Source organism: Nansenia antarctica (genome assembly GCF_963989245.1).
Source record: "Nansenia antarctica genome assembly, chromosome: 2".
Classification (NCBI taxonomy): Eukaryota; Metazoa; Chordata; class Actinopteri; order Argentiniformes; family Microstomatidae; genus Nansenia; species Nansenia antarctica.
The window spans coordinates 83,360,987-83,379,978 of record NC_137675.1 but is presented as its reverse complement, the minus strand read 5'-3'; the positions used below and the strand labels follow the sequence as shown (position 1 = coordinate 83,379,978).

General features: G+C 44.1%; 1 protein-coding gene across 1 annotated transcript; it reads left to right on the top strand.

Moving 5' to 3' along the window:
- Positions 1-9,734: 9,734 nt before the first annotated feature.
- On the top strand, positions 9,735-18,283 carry LOC308150764 (uncharacterized protein; the record flags this gene model as incomplete). The annotated part of the gene is made up of 10 exons (XM_080523561.1): positions 9,735-9,813; positions 11,566-11,740; positions 12,326-12,509; positions 12,637-12,881; positions 13,467-13,650; positions 13,778-13,872; positions 15,900-16,157; positions 16,753-16,942; positions 17,070-17,167; positions 18,178-18,283. 10 exons carry the CDS (start codon positions 9,735-9,737, stop codon positions 18,281-18,283), a joined length of 1,614 nt encoding a protein of 537 aa, XP_080379687.1.
- Between the last annotated feature and the right edge of the window lie 709 nt (positions 18,284-18,992).

Here is an 18,992-nt window from a genome sequence, read left to right as displayed (position 1 = left end):
GGGCCCCCAAATCAGTTTACAACTTGTTGTAATTATATTACGATGTTTCTGTCAGTAAAGGTATGCAAGCAATGCAGGGTGCGTTCGTAAATCCGCTCTGGGAGCGCCGGAGCGCACACTGGGTTCAACGTCCCGTCCCGTAATTTGATTGGACAAGACCCAGCCAGCACGCCCACGTGGATCCCATATGGTTTCAAGGTGGGCTAACACATATGGGCCTCATGTCGGCAATGTTAGCGGGATCCACTTGGGTCCCAACTGAGATGCCCATGTGGGCTTTAGGTGGGTTCTACCTGGGCCCTAGGTGGGCCCCAACCAGGCAAGTCTATATGGGACCGAGGTGGGTCCTAACTGGGATGCCCATGTGGGCTTTAGGTGGGTTCTACCTGGGCCCTAGGTGGGCCCCAACCAGGCAAGTCTATATGGGACCGAGGTGGGTCCTAACTGGGATGCCCATGTGGGCTTTAGGTGGGTTCTACCTGGGCCCTAGGTGGGCCCCAACCAGGCAAGTCTATATGGGACCGAGGTGGGTCCTAACTGGGTTTGGTTGTGCAATGGTTCCTTTGATTTCCAATGTGGGTCCTAATAAGATTTAAATATACATAAAATAGATTAAGCAGTATTTGACATGAACCGTGTTCATTCTTGTAAACACACCTAAAATAAAAATTGGGTATAACATTTTACACGTCTTAAGTTTTACCAGGATGAAAATAGACAATATATATTTTGACAAATTTATTAAAAACAATATTACAACAAGATAATAAAAGTTCAGTTCAGACACGTCCATACACTCAGTACACTCAGTGACTCAGTTAGGTTCAGTTCAGTTCAGTACAGTACAGTTGAGTTGCAGTTACAGTAGTGTTCCTGAAGTGTTCGTATGTTCAGGTCACGGCCGTTCACTCAGTGACTCAGTTCAGTTCGGTACAGTTCCAGTTCGGTGGGGGTGTGGCAGGGTAGGGGGGGGGGGAGGGGGGCGGAGGTGGGTGGTTGGTGGTGATGGTGGGGGTAGTGGTGGAGTCACCACCCGCCACCCTGCCCCAAGCCTGCAACCTGCAACCTGCTGCCCACCGAGCAGTTGTACAGTTTAATGGCTGATGGGACAAAGGAGTTATTGAACCGCTTCGTACCTGCTGGCAGTGCGATGAGCCACCAGCTGTGGCTGCTCTTCCGCCCCGCGAGGATGGGGTGGTGTGGTGTGGTGTGTCCAAGCAGTGCAATAAAAAAAAAAATATTGGGCCCTCTGTGCGTGTCTCTTCAGCCTTTCGGTTTTAATCCCCAGTGACAGAACCAACCACAGGGCAGCATTGTAGAGAAAGAGAGACAGAGACTTTGCCTACTGGGTTGGTGCATCATCCAGTTGTAGAAGCTGCATGTGTCTGAGGTCTAACTCTTTTTCCACCTCTATCGCGAGCTCCAGTGAACCACTTGGAGAGAGCCTTTTCTGCATCCTTGTGGTTGGTTTCTTGAGTGAGGGTATTTTTCTTTAGTCCCCCTAATAGAAATGACAAGAGGCCAACTGTTAGAAATTATAGCATTATGGAACTTTCTTGAGTGACATCAGTTTAAATGTTTTGAAGATTTGTTGTGCCCCGTTTCCATTGCTGTATATACTGTCTTTGCTGTGGCATACCTTCTATTGGTATACATCAAATGTGTTGCCAAATTAAAAATGTAAAAGTTAGACTGAGCAATTCAACACTCAAACTTACCATATATGACATCATAAAGGCGCATTTCTCTGAACTTCCTCTTGCTGTGACGTCCATGAAGGTTGAACTGGACTGCCAGATCATTTGAGAGGAGGTATGGCATCATTCTTCTGGTAGCATCATCCAGTGAAGTACCTCCGATATCTCCAACCATGGCAACCTGAGTGTATGGGGGGAAAAAATCACAGGAAGGAAAAGCTGTAAGTGAACAGCAAGATATACATTTCAAGCAGTCATTCTATCTTTAAACACACTTATGTCCCCATTCTACCAGTTTTCAGTGGGACGTCTGCTCCTGCAGGTGGTTCCAGCTACGACACAGCCTTGCCCCATTTCCCCCAACTCACATGTACAAACACAATACAAGCACATTTTCAAGTGAATAAAAGATTCAAACTTACAACTCCAGACATGAACGCAGAGTCACTCAGCTTCTCGTTCATGGAATCGACGTCTTCATTCGTTTTCAGTGGGAAGTCTGCTCCTGCAGGTGGTTCCAGCAACGACACAGCCAGAGGCGGAGCCTGTTGCTTCAGCACCAGGTTCAACATAGTCTTTATCACTCGTATGTCTTCGGCCTGTTTCTCCATGTGGTCTATCAGGCTTCGATAAACTGTTGGTCCAGGGCAATTGGGACAGGTCGGACCCTGGCTTCCACTGGAGCACCTCACTCGGTACTCACTTGCACTGCTTGGACTCTGGCTTCCACTGGAGCGCCTCATGCTCGGGGACTTCCTCACACCGATTGGACTCTGACGTCCACTGTGGTGCCTTTTGGGGGATGCACTTGGGGGGACAGTGGAGTGCCTCCCTCCCTGGGAGACACTAGGCGTAAGTCCATGGGGGGGTTTAGGGGGCAAGTCATCCTCACCACAAGAGTCAGATTCGTCTTCACTTGAATGACGCTGGTATTTGCTTGATGGCCTATTCAGATAAAAGCATACATTTTAGCACATTAAACATGAAACATGAAAAGTTAACTTAAGGGAGCACATCAGCCATTTTCAAACGTGTAATTACTAATACTCAGATGGCTCAATTTCTGTCTACTAGTGACATAGTGTGTAGACAGAAATTGTCATTAGAAGAGGTCCCCCAAAGATGAAACCTGGATTTAGTTATCCTAAAAATAATGAGAACAGAAACTTTAGTGAAACTTTATTTCACTGAAAACTACCAAATGGGAAAAAAATAGAAAGAAAGTGGCTTGTGTACTCTCAAAAACGGGACATGTCTTTTTGCTTTTGCTGTAAGCTTTTCAACATAAAGGATAGGCCTACATGGTGGTGAGTAACATCTCTATTCATGTCAATAAATGGCTTGTGCGTATTTAATGTTGGGTATGATGACTGCTTTATCCTAAATCCTAATCCTTTACGAGTATAAAAGGTTTGAAATGAAACAAACAAGGTTGTAAACTATCTAAATAAGTAGATATTCTATTGTCTATCAGCACAGCATGTGAGCGCATTTCTTGCAATATATCGGTGCGTGCGTGTCGCGCGGTTATAATAGTAGCCGACATCATTAAAAGGCCTCGCAAATCTGACTTCGCACAGGGCCTCGCATATCTCGCAAACGGCCCTGGCTACATACATATGATATGACAAATATAATTTCACAAGTTTCTTACCTTAATTAAATGTGTTTCCAATGGTCAATAAATGAAGAAAAGACAGTAAAAGAGTCCGTGTTCTGTTGATGGCGCAAAGCAGCAGGACGAGCGGTGTGTGTGTGTGTGTGTGTGTGTCGTGTATATAACCGCCCTGGATATTTAAACTTTAAACAAAGAGGATAGACTGTCTTACATGTAACGATGAATTGAAAATCAAGGACCCCAATTGAAATAAGCCAGTGGCTTTCTTGGGTTTTTATCCTTTTAGTTGACCTTGTATGTAATATGTACTTTCATGTACCTACTTCTGCAAACCTTCTAATAAAGTTTTCAATCAATCAATCAGACTCGCGCAATTGGCTCGCGCAATTGGTGACTGTCGTCATGACCAGCCAGTTCCTTCCCCCCACCTCTCTCTCTCTCTCTCTCTCTCTCTCTCTCTCTCTCTCTCTCTCTCTCTCTCTCTCTCTCTCTCTCTCTCTCTCTCTCTCTCTCTTTCTCTCTCACTCATACAGGTCACCGAAATTCAAACTCATTGAGTTTGAATAACAATGACATTGGCTTCACATGTATTCTAGAGAAGCTATTTTGCATCTGTATGCTGTAGTCGTTGCACCCTATGGTTGCCCCCCCCCCCCCCCCCCCCCCCCACACACACACACACACACACACACACACACACACACACACACACACACACACACACACACACCGTTTTGTAAGCCCACACACATGATAAATAAATTAGACTTGGATGAATTTAGTGGTATTTTAACAAAGGTAAACAGTTGACTGATGTATGTTGAAAATGGAGAGAGATTTTAGTTGTATGGGAGTATGTTATTACAATTTAACTTATACAATTGGTGGGCTGAATTTTGTCTCCCTTCTATTGAGACATATTTAGATTGTGTCAAAGGTTATGTGAAAAAAAAGCAATCATAATTGTTTTCTTTTGCCTAAATAAAGAAGAAGTTGTCCATTTACTTCCGACGCCCTGAGGGGCAAAAAATCATATCCGCCATCCGTTGGCCATACATTGACACACATTTAGAATTTAAAATGTTGCTCAATATTACAATAGAGCAGGCCAGGCCGAATATGGCTGACCCCTTGCCTAGAGCAAGAACAAGAATTCTAACAATTGACTGTGAAGTTGATTGCATGGCAGAAAAATAAATTATTATTCATTATTATTATCTGGGTTGATCATGTTCAACCCAGATTTGACTCAACAATTAAGGGAATGAACTCGTTCTCATGCTATTCAACAAAAATGTGGAATGCCCTACCCAAAGGAGTAAAGGAGTGTAAAACTCTACTCACTTTCAAAACTTCGAAAATGGCCCCCTGTCAAAGTCTTAACTTAACCCCCCCCTTCCAACCCATGCCAGTGAGCCCACATGTAGCCCACGTGGGACACACATGGGCTTGCCCACTTCCAACCCGTGCCAGTTAGCCCACATGTAGACCACGTGGGAACCACATGGGCTTGCCCACTTCCAACCCATGACAGTTAGCCCACATGTAGACCACGTGGGAACCACATGGGCTTGCTCACTTCCATCCCATGCCCAGTTAGCCCATATGCAGACCATGTGGGACCCTCATAATTTGCCCAGTTCCAGCCCATGCCCACTTGGTACCCAAGTAGCCCGCATTGAACCCATATGGGTCCCACGTGGGCGTGCTGGCTGGGGAGGCATTCCATGAGTGCTGATCAGATTTCCAGGGCGAATTTACAAACGCAGACGTAATATAGCTAGTTAACAGAAGACGGAAAGAAACGTCAGATCAGATATATAAACGGGTTATTTTGATAAACTGGACACATTTTGGGAATATATAGGGTTACTTTCTCGCCTGAAAACATATTAAAACTTCATAAAATGACATGTTAACACTTGTAGAGGCAAAAGTACAGATTTTAGCCAATGGAGGTTTAAAATGGAGGATTTAAATTGTCTTTGTTTACAAGTAGCCTAATGCCTAATGGCGCATATTCTGACGTCATAGATGTCGCACAATTGACGTTCAAGCCGAAAACCCCGGTTTTCCCGTATACACCTCTCCGCTGAAACCGGAGTTTCTACAAAAGCTCACCCTGGCCGGAGTTCTCAAGAAAGCACGGTTTCAGTAACCGCGAACGCCGGGTGCGTGTGGATGGAAGGCAAAACCGGGTAGAAAAACGCCCGGTTTAAAAAAAAAACGGAGTAGTGTGTACAGGGCCTAAGAGTTCCACTTCTACACCACTATACTACTGCATTCTGGGTCGAACAGGTTGAAAGAGAACGCTAGAAAGAGAAAACGTTCGGCTTTCATAAAGCAGCAAGTTATGGCAGGAGACTGAAACAGCAACATGTTTGCATTTGGAGCCAGTGTCGTATATTTTCTACTTAAACACACACATGCATAGATAGTATGATAGGGGCCCATATATGTGCAATGGCTCTTGTAATCTGACCAGCCCTCGGACTTGGGGCCATGGTGACATCACAGGGGACGGCCCTCATGGCCATCTGGATAAGGTGATAGGCTGTGGCCTGTGACTGTATTTGCATATTGTTGATGAATAGGGTTGAGACCCAAGGGGGGGCCTCTTTTACCAGCCCGGCCCAGCGGAGGACAGACACAAGGCTCCGCTGTTGGTATATGTATACCCTGTTTTTGTACTTTAATTAAATCGTCTTAAACTCAATAACTGTTCTTTGATTCATAACTAATAAGAGAAATACACAACACCAGCTTGGCTTCTCATATCATTCTCACTATCTCAAGCGTCTCTCTTCTATTTCCTTCCACTATCTCTCAATCTCTCTGTGTCAGTTGGAGGCAGGTGGAGGTAGACATCGGAGGACGTGTTTGACAGCGTTCCTCGTTCCTCCTCCACTGCCCCCTGTCTGTCCAGGCATCTCCCAGGCATCAGACACCTGTCGCTGGGCAGAACGAGTTCTAGTCTGTCTCCATCTGTCTATCTGTCTGTCTGTCTGTATGTATGTATGTATGTCTGTCTGTATGTCTGTTTTCAAGTTTTAAGTTTCAAGTTTTATTGTTACGTCACATTACACAAGTGTAAGAGAGTAAAATTCTTAGGGTTCGGTTCCTGTCTGTCTGTCTGTCTCCCTGTTCTGCTTGCCTGTCTGTCTGTCTCCCTGTTCTGCCTGCCTGCCTGTCTGTCTGTCTGAACCCCCTGTTCTCCCAAGACAGGCCAAACATCAGAGCTAATGCTGAGACGCTTCACATGTATGTGTGTGTGCAGTGGACAGTAGAGACATGTGGGTTGGCATCCTCCTCCTCCTCTATAGATCATGTTATCCCATCTCCTGTGATAATGGGTCTGTCGCTATGAGGTTGCTATGAGGTTGCTATGAGGGTGGACTGTGTCAGCAGATTAGCAGTGGTCTCAGGTCTCTCATACACACACACACACACACACACACACACACACACACACACACACACACACAAAGCTTTGCGATGCACAGCCAGGGTGGAAAGCGCAATTCGGTTTCAGATGACTGGAGCGTCCCACGCTTTTCCCAGAGTGCACCTGTGGTGGCTTGTCTCAAACAGCTGAGTGGGCTACTCTCCAATGTATCTTTAGACAAGACACACACACACAGCCCAGCCCAGTACAGCCCAGTACAGCCCAGCCCAGTACAGCCCAGCCCAGCCCAGTACAGCTCAGTACAGCCCAGCCCAGTACAGCCCAGTACAGCCCAGCCCAGTACAGCCCAGCCCAGCCCAGTACAGCTCAGTACAGCCCAGCTCAGTACAGCCCAGCCCAGCCCATCTCAGTACAGCCCAGCCCAGCCCAGCCCATCTCAGTACAGCCCAGCCAAGAGAAATGTGGGGATGAAGAATGTCAAGGCTATCCACACCTGGGGACTTTTTGGGATTATGAATGTGCTTAAAGAAACTGCCATTCAGTTTACTGTTAACAATAATTGACTAGCACTAATAGTAGAATGTAATGTCTTCAATTTATTTCACTTAACTAAGCTACTACGCAATGTGTAAGCCTACATTATAGGCATATGAATTACCACGTAGGCTACTGTTTAAGATGTATAATGTTGGCATGAAATTATGGATTTATGTGAATAAAAGAAAGCATTTGTCAAGGTTTTCTGTGTGTAAATAGATATTTATTGATTGATTGTTGGTCATTATTCATAACTGAATAACTGTATACGTTGCATAGCTGCAACGTTTGCAGGAAAAGTGCTAGACAAATAAAGGTTATTACCGTATTATTATTATTATTATTGTTTAAAAGTAATTATCCCGCCCTTTAGACTCCAAACACACGCTGATTGGCTGAATCGCGTCCAGGACTTCTCGCGCTATCGACGTCATTCAGCGCTAATCTGTCAATTGTCAAACGAGATACTGCCACCTAGTGGACAGGCGGTATACCCTTCATCAATCAGCGTGTGTTTGCAGTCAACGGCGCGAATTACTTCATCAAGAATAATAATACGGTAATAACCTTTATTTCATCTGCTCAACGACATTTTCTGCTCAAATTAGACAACTGTTATCTAAAGCAAGTATTATATCGAGTTAATATATATAACAGATCGTATAAGAGTTAACCTAACTGTGAGCCTAAGTAGCTAGCTAACTGTAGCTAGCTAAGTAGCTAACTGTAGCTAACTGTAGCTAGCTAACTGTAGTAGCTAACTGTAGCTACTACTAACTACTACTAACTGTACTAACTGTACTAACTGTACTACTAACTACTACTAACTGTAGTAGCTAACTGTAGCTAGCTAAGTAGTAGCTAACTGTTAGCCTAAGTAGCTAGCTGTTCAAGCCAGTTCGCCATGTCGCATATTCTGCTGAGCACCGGAGAGAACGCTATGAATGAATGAATGAATTAATTAATTAATTAATTAATGAATGAATGGTCTTTATTGTCATTGATATAGTACAGGTACCAAACAACGAAATTTGGCGACCTAGCTAGTTGTGTTATAATGCTGAGTCATGAACAGTTCTAAGCTACTGTAGTTAACACGGTAACCAGAGCACCCTAGCCACCTGCCTAGCTAGTGATGTTATAACTGTTATGAGCTAGTGTACGTCATCACATAACCAGTTATGTTATAACTAGAACAGTTTGAACCTACTGTAGTTATAACAAGGTCATCACATGACTAGTAGTATATAAACCACTGTCAATAACCAGGTCAATCAGATATTAGCTATCTAACCACATGAACCGTTCGCTTTGTGAGTGGACTGTGTGGACATGCCTGTAGCCGGTCGTAGCTCCGGTTGTTAGTGAACGTGAATGTTTAACACCGCTGAAAACTATTCCTCTGGTCGTTCCCGTCGTTTTTTTTTTTTTTGATTGAAAACTTTATTAGAAGATTTGCAGAAGTAGGTACATGAAAGTACATATTACATACAAGGTCAACTAACAGGATAAAAACCCAAGAAAGCCACTGGCTTATTTCAATTGGGGTCCTTGATTCTCAATTCATCGTTACATGTAAGACCGACAAAAAAACTAGTACTATCTACAAGATAATACAGACAAATAACTAGTACTATCTACAAGATAAACATACATCCAACATGGGAAGAACAATACAACAAAACATAAGGTATGTACAGCGGGTAGGACAGGTGGGGACATACACCACAGGTGGGGGCGGGGGACAAAACACAAAGTATGTACAGTGGGTAGTTCGGGCAGGGGGACAGACATATAATATGTACAATGGGTAGTTCGGGCGGGGGGACAAAACAGCAAGTATGTACAGTTTTTGATTTAGAGGGTCCAGTTACGGATTGCAGCCTCCTGTAAATGTTTTTTGAGAGTGGTTTTGAAGGTGGGCAGTGTTTTGCACTCCTTTAAGATTATAGGAAGGGCGTTCCACATTTTTACTGCATAGTTTGCAAACGAGTTTAACCCCTTGTTTGTGGTGCAACGCGGTTGAACGTGGTTCGTGGAGCTTCCTCTGGTATTGTATGTGTGGACGTTGTTCACTTTTTGGAAGTATGTTGACAGGTACTTGGGTGTCTTTGTGGTGTAGCGTATCTTGAAGACCAGGCCCAGTGCAAGCGGCTGCACTCTGTCAACTACTCGTAGCCAATCAAGATGGTCGAATTGCTCCGTAGACTTCAACACTGACCGCAAATTAGCCCAGCTGTAGTGGTATGTGTACTAGTATGTAGTAGTATTGACCAGTGACTAGTGACTGTGTACTATGTGTTTGTGCAATTGTCTCCTCCAGCCTTCTGTGATTTCTCCCAGGTGCCAGTTTTGATTAAATTCCTGAACCCCCCCCCCTCTTCCTCACCCGTTCCTCCCCCCCTCTCACCCTGTTTAGCCCGGGTGACGTTCGTACGTTGAGCGGGAACCGGTGTATTCCTCGTCCAGCCTGACTATGAGTGACTCTGCCGCCACTGAAGCCCCTACTAGCGAAGCCCCCGTTGTTACGGCTACTGCTGCGGTGGCAGTTACAGGTGTTTTACTTGACTTGACTTCTACTAATATCCTCAACTGTGATCTTTGATCTATTGTTTCTGTCTCATGAATGTTGTTGTTGTTGTTGTTTTGGGGGTGGTGGCCATCTTAAAAAAAAAAAAAAAAAAATCTTAGTTAATGGTGTTTCCATTGACTGGTGTTGTCAGTTTGAAAAAGAGAAGAGGGGTGGTAATGTACTATTTTTTGTGACTTGTTTGTTTTGATCTTTGTCTTTTCCTCCATTCTGATATTCATCAGAATGGAGGAATCAAATCAAATGTCGACTACAGTCTTCTGAGGTCAATCTAGCTGTTGGCTTTGGGGGGGGAACTATTGTGTTTTTAGAGGTCTCTGATTCACTGAGATCTGTCTCTTGAGCTCTCTGTGGTTTGACTGCAAAGGTAGTGTGCTCTTCACATCCTTTATTCATGAGTCTAGTGCCCTGAAATAGTCTGGACACACTCAGTTCCCTCTGACTGTGAAGTTTAACTTTGTAAAAAACAAAGGTTGAAAGGAGAGGAGAACCCTGTCAGAATAGTCATCCATGTCTGTGTCATGTGACTAGATCACAATTAGTCGCCTGTGTCATGTGACTAGGTCAGAATAGTTGCCTGTGTCATGTGACTAGGTCAGAATAGTCGTCTGTGTCATGTGACTAGGTCACAATAGTCGTCTGTCATGTGACTAGGTCACAATACATTTACATTTTTGCAGTAATAGTCGTCTGTCATGTGACTAGGTCACAATAGTCGTCTGTGTCATGTAACTAGCTCACAATAGTCGTCTGTGTCATGTGACTAGGTCACAATAGTTGTCTCATGTGACTAGGTCACAATAGTCATCTGTCATGTGACACGGTTAGAATAGTCGTCTGTGTCATGTGACTAGATCATAATAGTCGTCTGTCATATGACTAGGTCATAATAGTCGTCTGTCATGTGACACAGTCAGAATAGCCATCAACATCTCATGTGATTCTGTTTGGCCAAAGTAGTCGTGCGCATATACCATTAAAGGTAGGTGACCTCCCCGTGCAGCAGCATCCATAGGAGTGTGTTCTGTCATCTCCAGGTCTGCTCTGACAGTGGAAGAACAATGCTGCCTGACCCGAGCAGGCCACCGACTAAAATGCTTCTTCGTTTTTCTATTGAACATATAGTTATTTACTCCAGGACTTGGCTTAAGCTGTGTACCGGAAACCGGCCCCAAGTGAGCTAACTTTAAAGTAGGAGTGGGCTATAAATGGGTCATTTTTTGTTTTGCATAGGTTTTCTTTTTTTTGGTATTCCATTTGCCCTATCTCGACATGAAATGAAAAAAAAATCGGCTTCAGGTCCAAGAAAACAGTGTGCAGGGCACAAATCCAAAATGACCGCAGTTTTCCTGGAAAATCTCATTTGTAGGTCTTTTTACTTGGTTGTAAAGTAAAATGTACCCTTTTTACCTCAATTCTGAATCATGCCCGTAGACCTAATATTTATTGGTAAATTCTAGAAAAAACAGCTAGACAACAGGTTACATGTGACATATGCTAATTAAGGTGAACAAATAGGTGAATTTGGTCAAAAAACATATTAACTCAACATCTGAATGTCATTTTTCAGGCCGAAATGTTGTCATTTCATGTTGAGATAGGGCAAATAGAATACAAAAAAACTGAGACCTAATAAAAATAACTGGATAGCTCACTCCTATTTAAAGCTTTGAACCAGAGTAACACTGTCCCCCCCGCTTACTCCTGCTCTCCCCAGAGCCCCCCAAAGAAGAGGTCAAGCTGGTGCCCACTGCGGGGAAGAAGCAGAACAAGAAGAAGGTGGAGGAGGTGGCAGAGGAGGAGGAGGAAGACTATGAGGTGGAGAAGGTTCTAGACCGCAGGGTGGTCAAGGGTCGGGTGGAGTTCCTGCTCAAGTGGAAAGGCTTCTCAGAGTGAGTACTGACATGAAGTGTGGGGACATGAGGAAGTGACCAAAAAAAGAAAAAAAGGAAGTTCTAAAAAATCAACCCCTGATAATGACTACAGTTTGTGGTTACCCTCAGAAATAAGTCTTGAAGGAACCTATTTGCACAGGACTAGTATTATCTGGGGACCTCTAGTAATTTGTAATAATTACGGAGGTCGTCTGTGATCTTAATCCCGTGCGAATCTGCCATATCCGTAATTTGTAAAGAAAAAATTCCACCTCAAATTACCCTGTGAGAATAGGGCTTAGGTCTGTGAATGTCTGTTTGTCTGTGATTGTGTCTGTGTCTATGACTGTCTCTACAGCTTCTCTACTGTAAATAAAATATATTTTAAAAATGGTATATACCGTATATATAAAATAAAATCCTAATTCTTAGGATACATTTTTCTTGCGATGACTGTGGTGGATAGATGATTCGCTTACTTAGATATAGAACGTATTGGTTTTAAGTCGCTTTGGATAAAGGTGTCTGCTAAATGCCAAAAATGTAAATTATTCTGGCTCTGTCTGATTGTGACTGTCTGTCTGTCTGTCTGTCTGTGTGTAGCGATGACAACACGTGGGAGCCGCAGGACAACCTGGACTGCCCGGACCTCATCGCCGAGTACATGCAGAACCACAAGCCCACCGAGAGCGACAACAAGAAAGAGACCGCGGGAGGGAAGAGGAAGACGACGGACCCTGAGGAGGCGGGAGGAGAGGAGAGCCGGCCCAAGAAGAGGAAAGACGAGGTGAGGGAGGAGACCGCTTCTTGGTTTCATTGTATTTGATTGTATTTGATTGTATAATTATGCGCTTAAACTCGTACGTTTCCTCCCAGCGACCAAGCCCCTCTCTTCTCTCTGTCGTCTCCCTCAGGCAGAGAAACCGCGGGGCTTCGCCAGAGGCCTTAATCCGGAACGCATCATAGGAGCCACAGACTCCCCAGAGCCCCCCAAAGAAGAGGTCAAGCTGGTGCCCACTGCGGGGAAGAAGCAGAACAAGAAGAAGGTGGAGGAGGTGGCAGAGGAGGAGGAGGAAGACTATGAGGTGGAGAAGGTTCTAGACCGCAGGGTGGTCAAGGGTCGGGTGGAGTTCCTGCTCAAGTGGAAAGGCTTCTCAGAGTGAGTACTGACATGAAGTGTGGGGACATGAGGAAGTGACCAAAAAAAGAAAAAAAGGAAGTTCTAAAAAATCAACCCCTGATAATGACTACAGTTTGTGGTTACCCTCAGAAATAAGTCTTGAAGGAACCTATTTGCACAGGACTAGTATTATCTGGGGACCTCTAGTAATTTGTAATAATTACGGAGGTCGTCTGTGATCTTAATCCCGTGCGAATCTGCCATATCCGTAATTTGTAAAGAAAAAATTCCACCTCAAATTACCCTGTGAGAATAGGGCTTAGGTCTGTGAATGTCTGTTTGTCTGTGATTGTGTCTGTGTCTATGACTGTCTCTACAGCTTCTCTACTGTAAATAAAATATATTTTAAAAATGGTATATACCGTATATATAAAATAAAATCCTAATTCTTAGGATACATTTTTCTTGCGATGACTGTGGTGGATAGATGATTCGCTTACTTAGATATAGAACGTATTGGTTTTAAGTCGCTTTGGATAAAGGTGTCTGCTAAATGCCAAAAATGTAAATTATTCTGGCTCTGTCTGATTGTGACTGTCTGTCTGTCTGTCTGTCTGTGTGTAGCGATGACAACACGTGGGAGCCGCAGGACAACCTGGACTGCCCGGACCTCATCGCCGAGTACATGCAGAACCACAAGCCCACCGAGAGCGACAACAAGAAAGAGACCGCGGGAGGGAAGAGGAAGACGACGGACCCTGAGGAGGCGGGAGGAGAGGAGAGCCGGCCCAAGAAGAGGAAAGACGAGGTGAGGGAGGAGACCGCTTCTTGGTTTCATTGTATTTGATTGTATTTGATTGTATAATTATGCGCTTAAACTCGTACGTTTCCTCCCAGCGACCAAGCCCCTCTCTTCTCTCTGTCGTCTCCCTCAGGCAGAGAAACCGCGGGGCTTCGCCAGAGGCCTTAATCCGGAACGCATCATAGGAGCCACAGACTCCAGCGGAGAGCTCATGTTCCTCATGAAATGGTAAGTGATTCTGTTCTAGACCACCTCTGTGTTCTCGTCTTCTCGACTCTTTTGACTTCTGGACCCCTCTGTCTTCTTATTTTTTCGATTAATCGGATACAAAAAAAGCGGGGGGAAAAGATTTATTTTGCAAATTTTATTTTATGTTTTCTAAATCAGCCAGGCCTATACATATACATGTGCAAAATGAACAAGTATTAATAAAAAATAATAAATAATATAAATAAAAAAGGCTTTGCTACATCAAATAGGTTTAACAACAGGCCATGGACTATGGCGGTAGATTGTTTCAATAAAGTAGTTGAACTCTAGCTCAATACATGCATTGTTTTAGGTAATAACTTTGCTTAATGTAAAGGTCAGTAACCCAAAGTGCAATATAGGCTACAGACAAGACACTAATGTTTTTATATAACAGATATGCTCCAATGCAATGCGTCCTCTCACTCCATACAATAGGCTAGGCGACAGTCAGTGCCTCACTCTAACTCACGGGTAGCTTGGTAGGCTACCACTAGCTAGCCTTTAGCTTATCACCTCTGCTCTACCACTGACGTTAGCCAGCTAGCTAATACACTTGTCATGCAATATTGAATTCATGAATGCGAGCAAACACTCACTGGCTATCGCATCGCATTACATTACAGTCATTTAGCTGACGCTTCGCCAGAACTCACACTAACGCATTTGCATGGAGAGCAGGAGACCATGGAAGGGCTGAGCCCAGCAGGACTTGTATAATAAAACAATAGGAAGTCAGCTGTAACCTCCTCTATAGAAACATAGTTACTGCTCTGGTTCTCAGCACAGCTACGCAGACTACAGCTGGACGTGCAGCGTAGTGAAAGTCAGCTAGCGGCAGCAGCGAGCTAACCCTGCTAGCTAACTCACTAGCATGTCCTGACAGCAGACAGCAGACAGCTTCACTCTCAAGGCTTTTGAGTAGCATGATTTAAATGTAGCCGCCGCGCCGGTGTAGGTACCGGATTTTCCCACTTTTCCGGTTCCGGTCATAGGTTCTGCCCTTTCCGGCCATATGATTCGCTATGATTCACGATGCCTACACCGGCCGCAAGACAGCGTGGCGTGCGTCAACAGGAAGTAGGTTTGTTATGGAAACAAAACCCGAAAAGAAAAAAAAACGACGAATCGATAATGGCATTCGTCGCCAACGAATTTCATTATCGATTTTTAGCGATTTCATCTATTCGTTGTTGCAGGCCTAGCGGTTATACCGTAAACCAGGGTTTTTGAAAATAGCAACGGTATTTGTCATAAAACCATCATAAATTCCTATATATAATAAACGCCTTAGAGTGTTTGTCCACCACCTCTATCTGTGTGGTTGAAGATGCTATGAAAGTGATGACAGAACTTTTTGTAAACAATGTAATCTGTCAAATAAATAACCTGTCAAAAAAGACATCTGTCATATGACAGTTTCTCAGAACCGCCCCTAAGACAAAAAAGAAGAAGAAAAAAAAGCAACTACTGCAATTTGGAAACATCTTGTCAAATCTTGACATGGCTGTGTGTAAGATTTGCATGAAGAAGGTGACAGCTAAAGTGGAGCGACCAGAATCAGAGATGTCTGTAGATAGATATATATATATATATATATATATATATATATATATATATATATATCTATATATGTGTGCGCCTCTGTGTGTGTGTGTGTATGCGTGTATCAGAATCAGAAGACTTTATTGCCATGACATGTAAACATGTTAGGAATTTGGTTTGGGACAGTGGAGCACGGTTTACAGCAGGACAGGTGCAAGACAGGACAAGACAGGACAAGACAGTGCAAACCAACATCATAGTGCAAGAGTCATAGATAATATAAATATAAGAAGTGCAAAGATCAAGTGTTCATGTCCAGACAGTCCAAAGCTCTCTGGGTGGGGGTGGAGGAAGGGTAGATAGATAGGGAGGTATGCGTGTGTGTGTGTGTGTGTCTCTGTGTGCGTGCGTGTTGCTTCCTGGACAACTTTAACCATCTCCCCTCCTCCCCCCCCTAACAGGAAGAACTCTGACGAGGCGGACCTGGTCCCGGCCAAGGAGGCCAACATCAAGTGTCCCCAGGTGGTCATCTCCTTCTACGAGGAACGGCTGACGTGGCCGGTCAAGCTGGTGCCCACTGCGGGGAAGAAGCAGAACAAGAAGAAGGTGGAGGAGGTGGCAGAGGAGGAGGAGGAAGAGTATGTGGTGGAGAAGGTTCTAGACCGCAGGGTGGTCAAGGGTCGGGTGGAGTTCCTGCTCAAGTGGAAAGGCTTCTCAGAGTGAGTACTGACATGAAGTGTGGGGACATGAGGAAGTGACCAAAAAAAGGAAGTTCTAAAAAATCAACCCCTGATAATGACTACAGTTTGTGGTTACCCACAGAAATAAGTCTTGAAGGAACCTATTTGCACAGGACTAGTATTATCTGGGGACCTCTAGTAATTTGTAATAATTACGGAGGTCGTCTGTGATCTTAATCCCGTGCGAATCTGCCATATCCGTAATTTGTAAAGAAAAAATTCCACCTCAAATTACCCTGTGAGAATAGGGCTTAGGTCTGTGAATGTCTGTTTGTCTGTGATTGTGTCTGTGTCTATGACTGTCTCTACAGCTTCTCTACTGTAAATAAAATATATTTTAAAAATGGTATATACCGTATATATAAAATAAAATCCTAATTCTTAGGATACATTTTTCTTGCGATGACTGTGGTGGATAGATGATTCGCTTACTTAGATATAGAACGTATTGGTTTTAAGTCGCTTTGGATAAAGGCGTCTGCTAAATGCCAAAAATGTAAATGATTCTGGCTCTGTCTGATTGTGACTGTCTGTCTGTCTGTCTGTCTGTCTGTCTGTCTGTCTGTGTGTGTAGCGATGACAACACGTGGGAGCCGCAGGACAACCTGTCTTGTGACTGCCCGGACCTCATCGCCGAGTACATGCAGAACCACAAGCCCACCGAGAGCGACAACAAGAAAGAGACCGCGGGAGGGAAGAGGAAGACGACGGACCCTGAGGAGGCGGGAAGAGAGGAGAGCCGGCCCAAGAAGAGGAAAGACGAGGTGAGGGAGGAGACCGCTTCTTGGTTTCATTGTATTTGATTGTATTTGATTGTATAATTATGCGCTTAAACTCGTACGTTTCCTCCCAGCGACCAAGCCCCTCTCTTCTCTCTGTCGTCTCCCTCAGGCAGAGAAACCACCGCGGGGCTTCGCCAGAGGCCTTAATCCAGAACGCATCATAGGAGCCGATGAGTTCAGCGGAGAGCTCATGTTCCTCATGAAATGGTAAGTGATTCTGTTCTAGACCACCTCTGTGTTCTCGACTCTTTTGACTTCTGGACCCCTCTGTCTTCTGGACTCCTTATAATAATTAGGGCTGCACCGATACCAGTACTCATACCATGCTCATGTACTCATACTCATACCATGCTCATGTACTCTAAAACTACCCTGATACACCCACCCCCCACGATACCACTTTATCGCAACGTAACCTTACATCACATAGGGTTGGGCGGTTATACCGTAAACCAGGGTTTTTGAAAATAGCAACGGTATTTGTCATAAAACCATCATAAATTCCTATATATAATAAACGCCTTAGAGTGTTTGTCCACCACCTCTATCTGTGTGGTTGAAGATGCTATGAAAGTGATGACAGAACTTTTTGTAAACAATGTAATCTGTCAAATAAATAACCTGTCAAAAAAGACATCTGTCATATGACAGTTTCTCAGAACCGCCCCTAAGACAAAAAAGAAGAAGAAAAAAAAAAAACTACTGCAATTTGGAAACATCTTGTCAAATCTTGACATGGCTGTGTGTAAGATTTGCATGAAGAAGGTGACAGCTAAAGTGGAGCGACCAGAATCAGAGATGTCTGTAGATATATATATATGTATATATCTAGTCTGTGTGTGTGCGCCTCTGTGTGTGTGTGTGTATGCGTGTATCAGAATCAGAAGACTTTATTGCCATGACATGTAAACATGTTAGGAATTTGGTTTGGGACAGTGGAGCACGGTTTACAGCAGGACAGGTGAAAGACAGGACAAGACAGTGCAAACCAACATCATAGTGCAAGAGTCATAGATAATATAAATATAAGAAGTGCAAAGATCAAGTGTTCAAGTGTTCATGTCCAGACAGTCCAAAGCTCTCTGGGTGGGGGTGGAGGAAGGGTAGATAGATAGGGAGGTATGCGTGTGTGTGTGTCTCTGTGTGCGTGTGTGTGCGTGCGTGCGTGTTGCTTCCTGGACAACTTTAACCATCTCCCCTCCTCCCCCCCCTAACAGGGAGAACTCTAACGAGGCGGACCTGGTCCCGGCCAAGGAGGCCAACATCAAGTGTCCCCAGTTGGTCATCTCCTTCTACCAGGAACGGCTGACTAAATGTGACTAAAGTGGAAGGAGGGGAGTGGGTCGTCCGCGGGGGGGCGGATGAGGGGTTGGGGGGAGGGGTGTGGCTTCTTTCATTACTACTCTTTCACGCTACACAGTATTAATATGACGTTTATTGGTTCTTAAAGTGTTACATTGACTCATGTCTCTCGGTTTATGGCGTCACGGTTTTCCAGGGGTTACTTTTAATTGTTTGATGTTTTTGGACAATAAATCTTTTTTTTATTTTTACATATGGTCGAATTGTGTCATTTATTTTGTCGTATGGAAGTGTTGGAGTTGTCTGTACTCACGGTTTTTAGTATGCTTACCGTTATGAGGTAGAGGATTTTTCTCTATTCTAAGGTGGCTAGAACAGGCTCACACACACACACACACACGCAAGAAGCGCCTGATTTACATTGACTCACAACCTAATCACTTTTATTGATCTATCAACTGACTCTGAGCTCGATGTCATCAGTTAAGACTTTCCCTCAGCCTTGCTTAATGCTTACACGTTGTAGAATACACCATGTACAAGTCACATACACCACGACTGGGACTCTCAAAGGCAAACACATGGAAAATAAGCGTTTTATTTATCCAAAAGGTAAACGCAAGTATTCAAAAACATTAGAACACCTCATAAAATAATACAAAAAAAACAACAAATCAAACTTGAATTAAACATAAAGCCCAGTGTATCTCTTCTTTGCATCATGTGTCTG